Consider the following 13359-nt stretch of genomic DNA (forward strand, 5'->3'; position numbering starts at 1 on the left):
CACATTTTTTTCCATTAAAATTTAATTTTTCAACTAAATTCTTGCAAAAATCTTAAAATACAGTAAGTAAAACTTTTATTCCATTCAAAACTTTTATGAAATATAACAAAAAAAAATCGTATATTTATCTTAAAAAATATCATTGTCGCGTCAATTATTACCAATTATGATCTCTCTTTGCATACATTTGATGCAAAAATATTGATTTTCGTTTTTTTTTTAATACTTATGAAAAGTCATTCTAATAATAATTTATCTAACTAATTCTTAGGTCTAAGTGTGAATAAACGAAAATAAAAACTCTTCGTTTATTGAACCTTCAACGATTTTTCGGCACTTCCGTTCGCGTAAACGCCATTTGTGTGGCCATTCGTGTATCCGTTCGACGTGTGACCATTAGCATGTCCATTCAACGCTTGTTTATCGCCATTTGCCATGACTTTCGATTTTGGCTTTTTCACATACGCGTGATAATAGAACGAGGCGAACATGTAGAAGAACAACGCGGCATTGAGAGACAACAAGGCAGCGATTCCCTTGGGGTATTGGCAACTTGGGTAGAATTGTACTTGGATTGTGTGGATGAAGACGATGCCAAATTGGACCTAAAAAGGAAGTTTTTTGTAATTTTTTCGGAAAAAATTAGATTTTAGGTGAGAATTTACCATTTGCATGACAGTCAAGTAACGTTTCCACCAAAGATATTTTTGCATGTGAGGACCCATTGCAGCGAGCATGTAATAGGCATACATGATGACGTGAATGAATGAGTTGATGAGACCCAAAAGTGTGGTTTGACCTCCTAAAAATAATTTTTTTGAGTAAAATATTTTTTTTAAAGTCAAAAAATTAATGAAAAACGTACCTCCAACATATTTTGTGCCAATAAATCCAGCAAAAGGCATCATGGTGTGATGATAAACGTGCAAAAATGTCACTTGATTCTGCTTTTTTCGCATCACGAAGAAAACTGTGTCCAAAAGTTCGATCAATTTGCACATGTAGTAGAACCAAACAGCGCTCAACATCTAAAAATTACCAAAAAATCACTAAAAATTCATTAAAAAGAGCTAAAATTCAACTTACCCGCACTGCTCGTGGATTATCACTGTAATCAACAGGTTCACAAGTAAAGTTATAATGTTTTCTCCATCCGCCTTCTAAACCTTCATACACTAAAATCGCACTAAACACTACTTGGATCGCATTATAAACAATTAAAACGTTCTTCAGTTCGAACGGCTTTCTGTTTTTCATCCATTTGGGTCCGGCGTACAGGCAAAAGTACAAATAGCTCACGAGAATTGTCGCCAATGGCACAGGCGATCCACTGAGGAACCAATTTACTGAACGAGGATCTGAAGAAAAAAATTAAATTTTAGTCAAAAAGAGATTTTTATAAAAAAAAAAATAAAATTTACCTTGATTTTTTATCCAAAAGTTGACAAAACGATCAAACATGGTCGATGGTTCTTCCATTAAAGGCTCCATTTTATAGGTTTATTTTTTTTGTGAAATACTTTGAGTAAATTTTAAACGGTCTGTAATGAAAAAATTGAGAAAAAAATGATGAATAGAGTTAAAGTAATAAATCTAACGAGGGTAATAAAGTAATTAAAAGGAGTCAAGTGCATTCGATTGAATAAAATTTAATCAAAAAAGTGCAGGAGTCGTAAAATTTTTGATTTATTGACGTGCAATAAATTTTTAATTTGAATAACTTTATGTTTAATAGACAAAATTAATAACGAAAAATATTTTCGATTACATTTAAGATTTTTTCTAAAAATTTCTTAAACAAGACACAACATTTTTTGGAAAATTATTAAAATTTTTGATTTTTCACACATTTTCGATAAAAAAAATTTTGAAAATGATCAAAGTATTTGTTAAGTTTATTTTTTTGTAGATTTTACAAAAAATTTAAAAAGTTTTGAAGGACTTTGTAGAAAATTTTCAATTTGAATATTTTTTCAAAAATATTTTATAGTAAGTAAAAATTTTATTTATTTTTTAAAAAATTTTCAAATTCTGAGAAAGTAAAGTTTTTCAATTTACTATGAAATTTTAATAAAAATCCTTTCAATTTTTCACGGACAACTAAAATCGTCAAGTTAAAGCCCAAAAACCTATAATTCAAAATTAATTTGTACATGAAAATCGAAGGCTCGTCTTCCATGAATTAAATTTACAACATCAGGTTCCGCGAAAAAGTAAAAGTGTTCGTACTCTAATAAACTAAAAGTTTTTTTTTGCGTTGAAAAGTGTTATGTAACTGAAAGTTCTCGACTCACAACAAAGAACAGGTTTCCGGCAACTAATTTTTATTTCATTATAAAGTTAAATGTACTGTCTGGTTATCTATTACGAAGTTTCATTACTTAGGTTCGCACTTATTGTGTGGGTTATGACGACAAAAGTAAATGATTATTATTATCATCTTGTTGACTTCAAATTAATTTTTATATATTTATTTAGAATTAAAAGTTGAAAAAATTCTCGTGAAACCTGTTTTCTAGATTTTGTTTAATAATAATAGACGTATTTGCCTTAAAAAATGCGGTAAAAATTGAATGCATGGTACAGAGACATATTTCGTTGTTTGTTGACTTGACTGTGAAAATCTTATGTTTCGCAGTACTTATGATATCTAATAAAACGTGAGGGTTATTTTTTGACTTTATTTCGGTTTTCTAAAAAGCTCAGATTTTATAAGGGAATAAAATCATATAAACTCAAATAAAAATTTTTGCAATATAACAATTAGGGCTTAATGATTTTATCCAACAATTAACTTCAAGTCACTTAAAGTCAACTAAAGTTACTTTAAAGGAACAAAAGTTGAACAAGCAATATTTGTAAGACTTCTTTTTAAAAATATTTGGAATAATTAACAAGATTGCTCTTTATTAATGTGATAAGAATGCTTGAAAATCCTAAGACAGTCTGTCTTTCTCATGGGCTTTAATGTTCAAAAGTAGCAAACTCGAAGATGTTGATCCAGGCACATCGATTTCCTACTAAGATCAGCAGGACGAGACACGAAACATCTTTAGTACGTCAATGTATGTTTGGTATGATAAATATAGTTGGTTTTACTATTAATATGATTAGTTTGCCATTAGTTTGCAATATGGTTCAATTTGTTTTAATTTGAACGTGTCGACATAAGAATAAGATCTTAGGTATCTTCTGCAAAGTCCATGAACATTTCGTAGGTGATGCTGAATTTGTATTGATTTTCCTTGATACATCATAATTAGTAAACAACTTGTTCTTTGTAACCGAGGTTAATTAAATATATTATTTAGTTTAAATTTTATACGAAATTTAGGACGACCTTCTTCCTTCATCAACTGTCATTTGCTTGTAACACATTAGGTTGACAACTTTTCCTTTTTTATGAATATTTTATTCATTCTTTGTACTAAATTGTCACTTGACTCAAACTTTTCAACACATAATTTTAGAAACTTTTAAATTTAAGATTTAAATTCAAGATTCAGCACTATGTAACACTTTTTTGCATCTTAAGCCGCAAGTTTTTTCACATTGCGATACTACAAATTTTCACAATTAACTATTAATGACGTAAAAACTTTAGAACAGGAACATATTTCATCTCTCTCGATTTTTCGCCTCTTAACAATCCTATCGTGTTGCAAGACAGGTTATGCTTCCTCAATCATTTACGCATTTTTTTTTCCACATATTTTGTGGTTCGATTACTTTTCACGCACATTGACATTGAAATTCATGAATAACTTTAACTTGAATTTATCAATGAAAAACCTTTAACTGGTTCCCTATCGTACTCGACATTTACTTTTTCAAAATCCACAAAGGTCCAATGTGTGGTTCAAAATAATTATACTCACCTTCTACAAGGACAACTAATTAAATCATTGAGTTAAGTCAATGAATGTTTAATCTAATGCGTGATTTACTTTTACTTACTGCTCAGTTACGCGAAATGTGTGTATGTGTGAATCTATCGTCGAGCAATTAACTAACAGACCGATTAATTTTTTCGTTGTCTACACATGATACCGTTACTACTTTGTTTGAATGAGAAAAAACAACAACAACCAGGTGATCCAGTGACATTGACCGTGTAAACTTGAGATACGTCAAAAAAAACTGGTTTATCACTAAAATTGATAGTTTTTTGTGACAAACTCGCTACTAAGTTTGCCTTATTAGATGGTCCGTTTCTAAAACGTGACCTTTGTTAAAATCTTAAAAATTGTTAATTGTTTAATGAGGTAGTATTATAAAGTTACCTGGTGTTAAAAACTGTGTTGATTAAAATAATATGCACTTGTTAACTTTTTTTTACTGCATAATTTTCTCATCATTCATGCATTTTTTTTTTTCAAATGACAACGAAAAGCCACTTTGTGAATTATTGTCATTATTCGTGTGCATGATAAAGCAATCCTCCATGTGTGTTATGTAAGACATCCAAAGTCATTGATAGTTGGTTAATAAATAAATCCGTCGACAGAAACATGTAATTATAATGTTGTTATGTTCCGACGAAACCACTGGAGCCAATGACATGAATGCATTAATAATCAAAATTGAAGAGTCAAGTGCAAACGCAGTGGACCATATTCTATTCACTCACATATGATTGCCACGCAATTTTCAGCTGTTTTGTCACTAGTAGGTTCTGTTAACAGATTGAATTAACATAAAAATGCAATAACTAATGTTAGTTGTTATCGCGATATAGTAACTTTTCATGTGGCATGTGTATGCGTAACTGATTAGAAGGCGGATTATAGAATGAGGAAGCGTGAGTTGTATCATTGTTTGTCCAATTATGGAGATAAGCTGTTAATAGGTGAGGAAGATGAGCTGGCTAGACGAGTGTTACTGAGTCGTGGAATCCTGTAACGTGTTGTTGTTGTTTATTATTTGTAACTGAATAAATAACGGTTGAACTTACGTCAACACAGAATGATCGTGAATGATCCATTAAGAAGGCGTGGGCACAAGTTTAAGCTTTGGAGGAAATTCTTTAAGCAGGTAAGTTTTCTTTAGATGGAGCTTTTTGCTTTTTTTACAGTAAATTAGATATTTCATGATAAAGAATCGCTACAGAAACTTTTATACATATATTTAAAAATTTTATGGATTGAAAAAAGATTAAAATAACTTTTGACCTTCAAATAACCTTTAGCTATAAGAATTTGATATTCGAGTAAAAATCCAAAAAAAAAAATTTTTTTTTCTTATTTTTTTTTTCTTAAAACATTTAGACCAAAGTTATGCTCATTAGAGCTTGTAATAAATTTCTTTAGTTTTTTAGAAGGTTATGATTTTTCAAATTACTTTACTTTACTTAAAATTCCTAAAATTTAATTTTCTTTAAATTTTTTGAAGGAGAGGCTGCAAAACTTATTAATTGATTAAGTCAAAAGTCAGAATAATTTGGCTTATGACTTAAGCTTGAGTAAATTTCACAAAAATTTGACTTAAACCAAAATATTTGAGTTAATTTAAACCAAATAAATAAAAAATTAATACTTAACCTTCAGTCAAAAATCAGTTAAGTCAAGAATATTATTTTTTTGACTAAAACTTAAGTTAAAGTTTAAGTCACATAAGTGTTTGAAGCTTAAGTTTAAGTCATAAGATTTTTCAGTCCTTTGAAGATAATGCAAATTCCTTTTGAAAAAAGATTTAAATTTTCTGTGAATTTTTCACAATGTTTTGGGATAATAAAATTAATTTTTTTAAATAAAAAAAATTTTTTTTTTAAGAATTTCATAGAATTTAATTTCTAATTTTTATTTTTTTAGATTAAATTTTTTAAAAAAGAAACTAAAATTCTGTTTTTTTTTTATCAAAAACTGATCTTACTCAAACATAAACACAAAGCGTTCATTGATCGCTAACATAACCTTGAAATCCAAAAAAACATCATCCGTAACAGATTAACTTAGAATATACCTCATCATTCACTGTATGTCGTCAAACTTACCCCATCTAATAACGTACTACTCCAAAGGGTGTCGTCTGAACAAAATTACCGGTTTCATTCGAAAATATTTCAATTTCACGGTCAATATTATGATTTAAATGTAAATTTTTTTACAAATTTTCTCCTATTTTGTCGTTTCGTTTTATTTATTTTTTTTATTTTTTGTTTACGGGTATTGCACAATGTTTTAATGGAACTAAAAGTTGTAAAAAAAATATATATAAAATGAGGAAGAAGGCTGTCTAATATGTAAATTTTTCCTGTCCTTTTCACTCAATCACTGCTGATAAAACTCGTAAAAAAAAAGAATATAAAAAATTCATTCTCAAACAAAAAAAAAACAGCTGATACCGACGAGTCACTAACCTACCCTTGGAACTGAATAATTTAGTTTCAATAAAATTTTGTTGGTATCTAAAAAGTTTGTAGAGATGAAAAATTTGCATGCTTCTCAGCAAAGTTTTAGATTTGAATATAAAATTCCAAGCAACAAAAAAAAAAGCGGTTATTACGAAATATTGAATTTTTATTTTTTCCCGATAGTTATTATTTATTATGAATCCGATTGAATGATTAGGAATTTTAAATTGAGTTGACACGATAAAATGTGAGTACAAAAAAAAAATACTTAAGATTTCTGATAAATGTTTCGGTTTTAAGAACAATTTTATTTTATTTTAGTAAATTATAGGTTTGAGTCAAAAAATATTTTATTAATATTTTTTTTGAATTCATGTCCTTCAAGATTGAATAAAAAAATTAATTGTAAAGATCTATAGATATATTAAAAACATAAAAATTATCGGCTATTAGCTCATCAATTAGTGCGTTATTACAATTTAATAGGCATAAAGTTGTTGATTATATTGACCCAGGTCTTGTTTTTGTTATGTCTCAAAAATATTTTTTTGTTTTATCTAAACTGAAGGATTTTTTTCCATTAATTTTATTTAAATAATTTAATTTAATTTAACTTATTTAATTATTTTAATTTAATTTAACTTATTTAATTAATTTAATTAAATTTAATTTATTTAATTTAAATTTAATTAATTTGTTTATTTAATTTTTAAATAATTTTTTATTTTTAATTTTTTTACAATTTTTAAATAATTAAATAATTTAAATAAAATTAAATTATTTTAAATTAAATAATTTAAATAATAAATTTTAATTAATTAATATTATATTTAATTTAATTTTATTTATTTTTAATTTATTTAAAACTCGAATGCTGATTATCAGACATCAAGAATAAAACAACAATTTCTACCATAATTTTTTTTTTGAAAAATATAAAAATGTCCAAAACTTAAATTAAATCCTTAACTTCCGATAAAATCAATGAATTACGTTAAAAATTTCCTAATATGTTCAAAAACAAGTTTTTATCATATTTTAATACATATTCAAAAGTTTTCTTCATTTCTTTTTTCTAAAACTTTATTCAGGGTAAAAATGCCGAAAATGCAAAAATTATATAATTTTTAACTTTTTTTTTTTATTTTAATATGTAAATCAATATTATCTAAACAAAATTAAATTAAACTAGACACTTCTCAAAGTACTTAAAGTACACATTACTTCACAATTTATATGCAAAAAAAATCTATTTTTTTTCAATAATTTTTAATCTTATTCTATAAAACTTTAATCCGGGCAGCAATTGCATTTTAAATTTTTACAATTATTTTTTTCTTGATTCTTCGCATCTCAATAAATTCAATTAAATATACACTTAAAATCTTGAATTTTTTTAAATTTTTTTTCAAGATCGAAAAAGTCGTAAATCGAAAAGTAATTTAAGTCGTTCAAAGACAATGCACTTGTTCAATGCTACTTTTTGAGCAATCTCCTCTTTAACGTGTCCTCAGCAGTTTCAATTATTTTACTTACATAATTTCCGTATTGCGTTTCACTGTAAATGCATTCAAGTTGATTCAAGTGCAAGGTAATTTTTTTTTATCTTTTTTTGATTTTTGGTGCACCTTTTCCTGTCACTTTTGGCTATTTAGTCAAGGTTTGTTCAATTAATTTTATTATGTTTATTTTTTATTTTATTTTTGAATTCACTTATTTTCCGTGTTATTTTTGAATATTTTAAATATTTATTTTTTTTTATTTTTATTATTTTATTTGTCTAATATTTATTCACTACAATTTTTATTTATTTTTTATTAAATTTATTAATTTTGTCACTTTTTAGATTCGAAATTCAACGCGAGACTAGATGTTGACAGTAACCTAGCTAAGCATCAACTATTTTACGGAGTGCCATTCGCCTGTCTTTTTAACTTATTCTTTTATTAAAAAGGTAAAAAAATGAGATGTCGTATATCGTAGACGATTGTCGCGATCGTAGACGAACGAATAAAAAGAAAAACACAAAGCTTCGCACTTCTACCTGTACGACGGCTACCGTAAGTATTATTAAGAGCTTTTTGTTTGTACGAGTAACTCGCGAGGATTTGCTTTTTGTTTTGTGTAGCTGCTATTGAACTTTGTTGTTTTTAATAAAATTTAATGTTGAATTGGAAACAAAAAAAAAGAGCATAAAACTTAAGTGCTCCAATGTGTAATTTAAACTATAAAAATAGTCGCTTTTTGTTTGGTTGAATGTACTTGGTGCACATGTAAATTAGTTGTATGCAGTTTTGACAAGAATTCATTAATTAATTTTTTTAGAGAGATGTTGCAATGTCTAACGTCATTCATCAAAGATGCATATTTGGACAATCATATTAAACGACAGCCAATAATTATTTCTGCAGGTAATGAATTAAATAGTTTTTTAGATAATTAGGTTTTGATCGTTAAGTCTTGCGAAAAATGCAACCTTTTGTAGGTAATGACATAAGAGGTCATTGTCACGAGGTCAGACATTCTAATATAGGTACCATGATAAAAATTGCATATTTCCTTTGGATTGGTGAGACCTAAAATTTTCTATGAGCCAAATGAACCAAAAAAATGTCTTTTTAAGAAATAATAATTTTAATCAATTAAGTTTTTTAAGATTTTCAGTTAATAAGAAGAAGCTTTTGAAGGACGTTGGATATCAAGTTAAGGCTACATATTACGTAAGTATAGTTTTCAACAAAATGTCAATGCAATATGAAACAAACTGTGATATACTATATGACGTCAAAAGAAGTGCCCTGCTATTCCTTCATCTATAAATTCAAATCAAACTATCAAAAGACGATCCACAGTTAAGAATAATTCTGTGAAAGCCGACGCCTGGTTCTTATCAACATCTATCTTTACTATTGTTACGTGTTTAACGATCAACTAACGGCGAAAGAAAATTAATCATAGGAATCTGGTTTTAACAGTTTTTTCTCAAAATATCAAATTTAATTTCATTCTTCCTTCAACCATCAAGTAGGAACAACGTAAATGAAAATTAGTCCCAATTGCCTTTTGCAGGTATAACAATTTCCGATTCCAAATAAAAGCCTTGTTCTCATCAACTATAACAACTCAACTTATATCAAAAGTGCATTTGAAATTCGACCATCGGTGTACAATCTCATGAGACAACGTTCTTTTCTTGAAAAGAGATTTAAAACTAACTTTAAACCTTTGAAGCAATTTCAAGCACTGCAGTATTTTTAATTCAACCTGTGATATTAATGACATTAATATGCCGAAAATAAGCTTTAAACATAAACTCAAGTTGCAATTTGAACCTTATTGATCGAATGAACTCATTTACTGAGTGTATCTCTCGATCAAAAAAGTCTTCGAACCGCATTAATTCATCCTCAAACTTTAATCCTAAATTTTCTTTTAAAATTGAAATCTTATATAGTAACGAAAGACTTGCAAGTTAAAACAGTAACCTTGATTTCACTGCTTCAAAACAAAGAGTAATCTTGTTGCACGGAAAGAATTGAATCGTATTTGCCTTTTTAAGTCTTTTAAGATCGCTAAACGAGCTCTTGAGAAACTTCAAAGATAATAAGACATATGCTTCAACTCAGATCACTTGAAATCAACTCAAGACAGAATTCCTCGCATACAATTGCAGTATTTTTCCAATATCACTTGTTTTGCCATAAATCACGGGCCTTAATGTTTCTATCTCGGCTCTTCGTTTAATCTTCCTCCGTCATATCAACAAGTTTCGTTGTTTTGCAACCTTGCATGCGACTTCCTCTAGAAAATTCTAATTTTCTTGCTAAATCATGAAGTCTTTCAATTCGTCAATATAAAAATGCAAATTTTTTTCTCTCTATGTTTGTCATAGATAAACAAACAAAGCATGCATTAGATTACTACTATTTACTTTTCATTATTATGGCATGTAATGCGACTCAAGCGGCAAAACCGTCTAATTATTCGTTTTTTTGCAACAGCGAGACTTGAACATGAATTAATGTAATTTACTGGCGAAACAGCCTTGAACTGCGTGCGGCAACAATAAGTAGTATCATAAAACTCTTTTTGCTCTCATTTTAAGCAATTTTTCCTTTCTTCGAGCTATTTTCTGGTTTTTTGCGTGCAAGTTATGGGCCAAGAAACCTGTTAAGAGAGCATTGCACTTCCGTGATAAGGAATTTATGTTCCGGTAACGGGTGTTAATTTTCTTTTGTGATCGTGAACTAATCAGGTCGTTGTCAAGGTCAACTAAAAGTCATGCAATTTCACAACCACGAATTAAAAAATAAGATTTATTGCAACTTTTTTTTACTTATTGTATTTCTTGAGAATTTCAATCTCTTTGTGAATTTTTACGTAAACCGTGTTATCGTCAACGAATTCATCGCTATCGGCTTTGACAAAGTCCTTTTTGATGGATTTTTTTGTGTCAGTATCATTGTTGTTAGTAGAACTCCAATCGTAATTGGCATTGTAGTAATCTTCAACTTTAACGTAGTTTGGACCTCCGTAATAATCGAGTACGACAATGTTATCAATCATCAATTTACATAAGTAGAATTTATGGGCTAGAGAAGAATATTCATAAAAATCTTTTTAAAAGTCTTTAGAAAAAAAAATACTCACTGGCAATCCATTTTTTGGCTGCTGGATGCCGACTGAACATTGCTTCACGAGCAAAATTAAACTCTTCTTCACCTTCAACGATCTAAAAAAAATTCAAAATGGATTATTGCGAATCCAATAAAAAATTCGGGGTCAAATTTTTACCTTTTTAATACTTCCAGTCATCATAATTCTCGCACAAGTCGGCTCCATCGAATCTGTGTTCGCCTTTCTGCAGGACATATCTTGATCCTGCGACAACATAATCGTCAATTTATTATCTTCTGACAAATCTTTTCCCGTATAATCCAAATCCGTCAAGTAAAAGTAGATATTTCCCGTTGATTTGGCATTTTTGGGACTGTCTGCTATCGAAATAATGTTCACCATAGGAAATCCGGGAAATTGTAAGGAATTTGTTCCCATTGAGGTCCAATCTGAACGATGAACAATATAACGAGCCATTTCTGCGTATTTTTCATGAGGCGGAGGTCCGTCATTAACTTCCGTTTTGTAACTTCTACCACTTAGTAGGTCATCGTCGAAAGAAAAGGAATCTGGATGAAAAGTACGTGCATTGGCCAAACAAATAACGGCACTCAATGCAATTAAAATATTTTTTGAAATCATCACAGAACTATACTTTATAGCTGGAAATTAAAAAGAAATAATTACGATAAGAGTAAAATTCCACAAATTTAGCGTGAAAATAGGGATTAAGGTCGGGCGATGATGAATATGATAAGGGCTTTTGGTAACAATAAATAAGTTGAACGATGAATCATGTTTAAATTTAAAAATCGCTCTTTAAGCATAAAACTCTCCTAAAATCGTCAGTCAGTGCTATTCCTCTCTCTTTATTTATTTTTATTGTACATCCGTATACGAAACTATAGTAAATGTTATTCTTTCGTCAAAACAGTCGAGTAAACTTGAACGTTTATTCAATTAGTCTTTTGTTTATATGTACTTTTTGTTCTGCTCGAATTAAATCACTAGTTTATTGTTTAATTGCCAAAATGCAACTGCTTTGTCGGCTTCTGTATTTTTTAGTTTCTCACAAATTTCGTGAAATCTTAAGCTTTGTCAATATTCGACAATCATTGAATAAACAAAGTTTATCTTAGATATTTTTTCTACTGCAGAACACTTTTACTTACCACAAAATTTATAAATTATGGAAGGTTATTAAAGATGCGTTCAAAGTTGACAAATAGAGAGTGCGAGGTTTACTGACCAATATCGAGCAAATGCACGAAATTTATAGAATTCAATTTTGCCAAGTAATTCCCTTTTTTTTGTTGTTCTCTGAAATAGTTTCGCTCTCTTTGTTACTTACGTCTACTTAATACTGAATGGAATTTCTTATCACATCACTTAACGTTCTTCATCATAGGACGAGGCATAGAGACACGATCAGATTCTCAGAGATGATCTATTTTTGTTTTCATTCACAGTTGCTCTCTCGTCTCTTTTAGTAAATAATTTCGTTTGTTGTTGTTTTGTTAAGTTGATTAAAAAAGTGTTGATTAATCTTATCTTTTTACGTGAGCAATTAAGAATACTTCAATCATATCGAAGATGTGTATCAAAGTAGGCTATAGAAAAAAGTGAAAAGTGGATACGTTGACCCTTTGAAAATGTTAAATATTGGTTTATGATAACGGGAAATTATTTAATAAAATATATGCAAATATCCTGAAGGGTACTTTGTGGTTTAACGGAAATTATGTTTTGTAGCCATGTGTGAATTTTATCGATTTCAAGACTCTTGATAAGGTTTCCATGGAAGTTTATTGAGCTTTGATTTACTTCTTTATATTGAATGATATGGTAACTAGTTGTAAGGATCTAGTTTGACCTTGATTTCATTGATGTTGAAAGCAACTTGAAAGGGTTCGTGTTTTAGGTTAGGTTTGAGGATGCATCACCGCGGTCCGAAGACCTATTGTGATCGTTTGTGTTTTCGGTTCGTGATTTGTAGGAAGTCAAAAATCATCTTATGTTCCTTGTAGTTGATGTTGTTGATCTTTCGAAAATTTGGTCAAGCATGTTAAACAAGTTTATCATATATTCCTGTTATTGCACTTTTCACGTATTTCAGGGTATTTTTCTTGAATTCATTTATATTATCACAGTTAGTTTCGTGCAGTCTTGACATTTCATTGAATATTTTGACACCTTTGAACCTTTCGATGGATGTTTGTTTTGCAGATGATGTTGAGTTTTCAAAGGTTGTGTTTATATATTCGTTTAATTTTTTGTAATAAAATGGGTTCTGTGCTCCGATTGTTAAGAAATTAACTTTTTCGCCTTCGTTTGTCACATCACTCGATATCAGCATTTCATCGAAAAAAATGGAATGTGATTTTTTGATA

General features: G+C 28.9%; 2 protein-coding genes across 3 annotated transcripts; both read right to left on the reverse strand.

The window, feature by feature from the left end:
• Nucleotides 1–72: 72 nt before the first annotated feature.
• On the reverse strand, nucleotides 73–8224 carry LOC134834793 (very long chain fatty acid elongase 7-like). 2 transcript variants are annotated; one of them, XM_063849575.1, is made up of 6 exons: nucleotides 7889–8224; nucleotides 1422–1541; nucleotides 1087–1358; nucleotides 866–1028; nucleotides 666–802; nucleotides 73–605 (listed from the first exon to the last, which is right to left on the reverse strand). In XM_063849575.1, exons 2-6 carry the CDS (start codon nucleotides 1489–1491, stop codon nucleotides 309–311), a joined length of 939 nt encoding a protein of 312 aa, XP_063705645.1. In that variant the 5' UTR covers nucleotides 1492–1541; nucleotides 7889–8224; the 3' UTR covers nucleotides 73–308. The 2 variants fall into 2 exon arrangements, with proteins under 2 accessions (XP_063705645.1, XP_063705646.1); XM_063849576.1 differs by lacking the exon at nucleotides 7889–8224 and adding an exon at nucleotides 4284–4304.
• Nucleotides 8225–10654: 2430 nt separating this feature from the next.
• On the reverse strand, nucleotides 10655–12315 carry LOC134834260 (protein CREG1). The gene is made up of 4 exons (XM_063848851.1): nucleotides 12142–12315; nucleotides 11147–11631; nucleotides 11003–11084; nucleotides 10655–10944 (listed from the first exon to the last, which is right to left on the reverse strand). The coding sequence occupies exons 2-4, from the start codon at nucleotides 11609–11611 to the stop codon at nucleotides 10685–10687; spliced, it is 807 nt and encodes a 268-aa protein (XP_063704921.1). The 5' UTR covers nucleotides 11612–11631; nucleotides 12142–12315; the 3' UTR covers nucleotides 10655–10684.
• Nucleotides 12316–13359: the final 1044 nt, after the last annotated feature.

This window comes from Culicoides brevitarsis, chromosome 3 (assembly GCF_036172545.1).
Source record: "Culicoides brevitarsis isolate CSIRO-B50_1 chromosome 3, AGI_CSIRO_Cbre_v1, whole genome shotgun sequence".
NCBI classification, from domain to species: Eukaryota; Metazoa; Arthropoda; class Insecta; order Diptera; family Ceratopogonidae; genus Culicoides; species Culicoides brevitarsis.

Bases quoted from the DNA above. Each gene is read 5' to 3' on its own strand.
- LOC134834260 (XM_063848851.1), bottom strand. From the start codon at position 11,611: ATGATTTCAAAAAATATTTTAATTGCATTGAGTGCCGTTATTTGTTTG. The intron at 11,085-11,146 runs GTAAAAATTTGA...AATTTTTTTTAG, and splicing joins TGACTGGAAGTATTAAAAAG to ATCGTTGAAGGTGAAGAAGA. The intron at 10,945-11,002 runs GTGAGTATTTTT...ATTCTTCTCTAG, and splicing joins AGCCAAAAAATGGATTGCCA to CCCATAAATTCTACTTATGT.
- LOC134834793 (XM_063849575.1), bottom strand. From the start codon at position 1,491: ATGGAGCCTTTAATGGAAGAACCATCGACCATGTTTGATCGTTTTGTC. The intron at 1,029-1,086 runs GTAAGTTGAATT...GGTAATTTTTAG, and splicing joins ATAATCCACGAGCAGTGCGG to ATGTTGAGCGCTGTTTGGTT. The intron at 803-865 runs GTACGTTTTTCA...AATTATTTTTAG, and splicing joins TGGCACAAAATATGTTGGAG to GAGGTCAAACCACACTTTTG.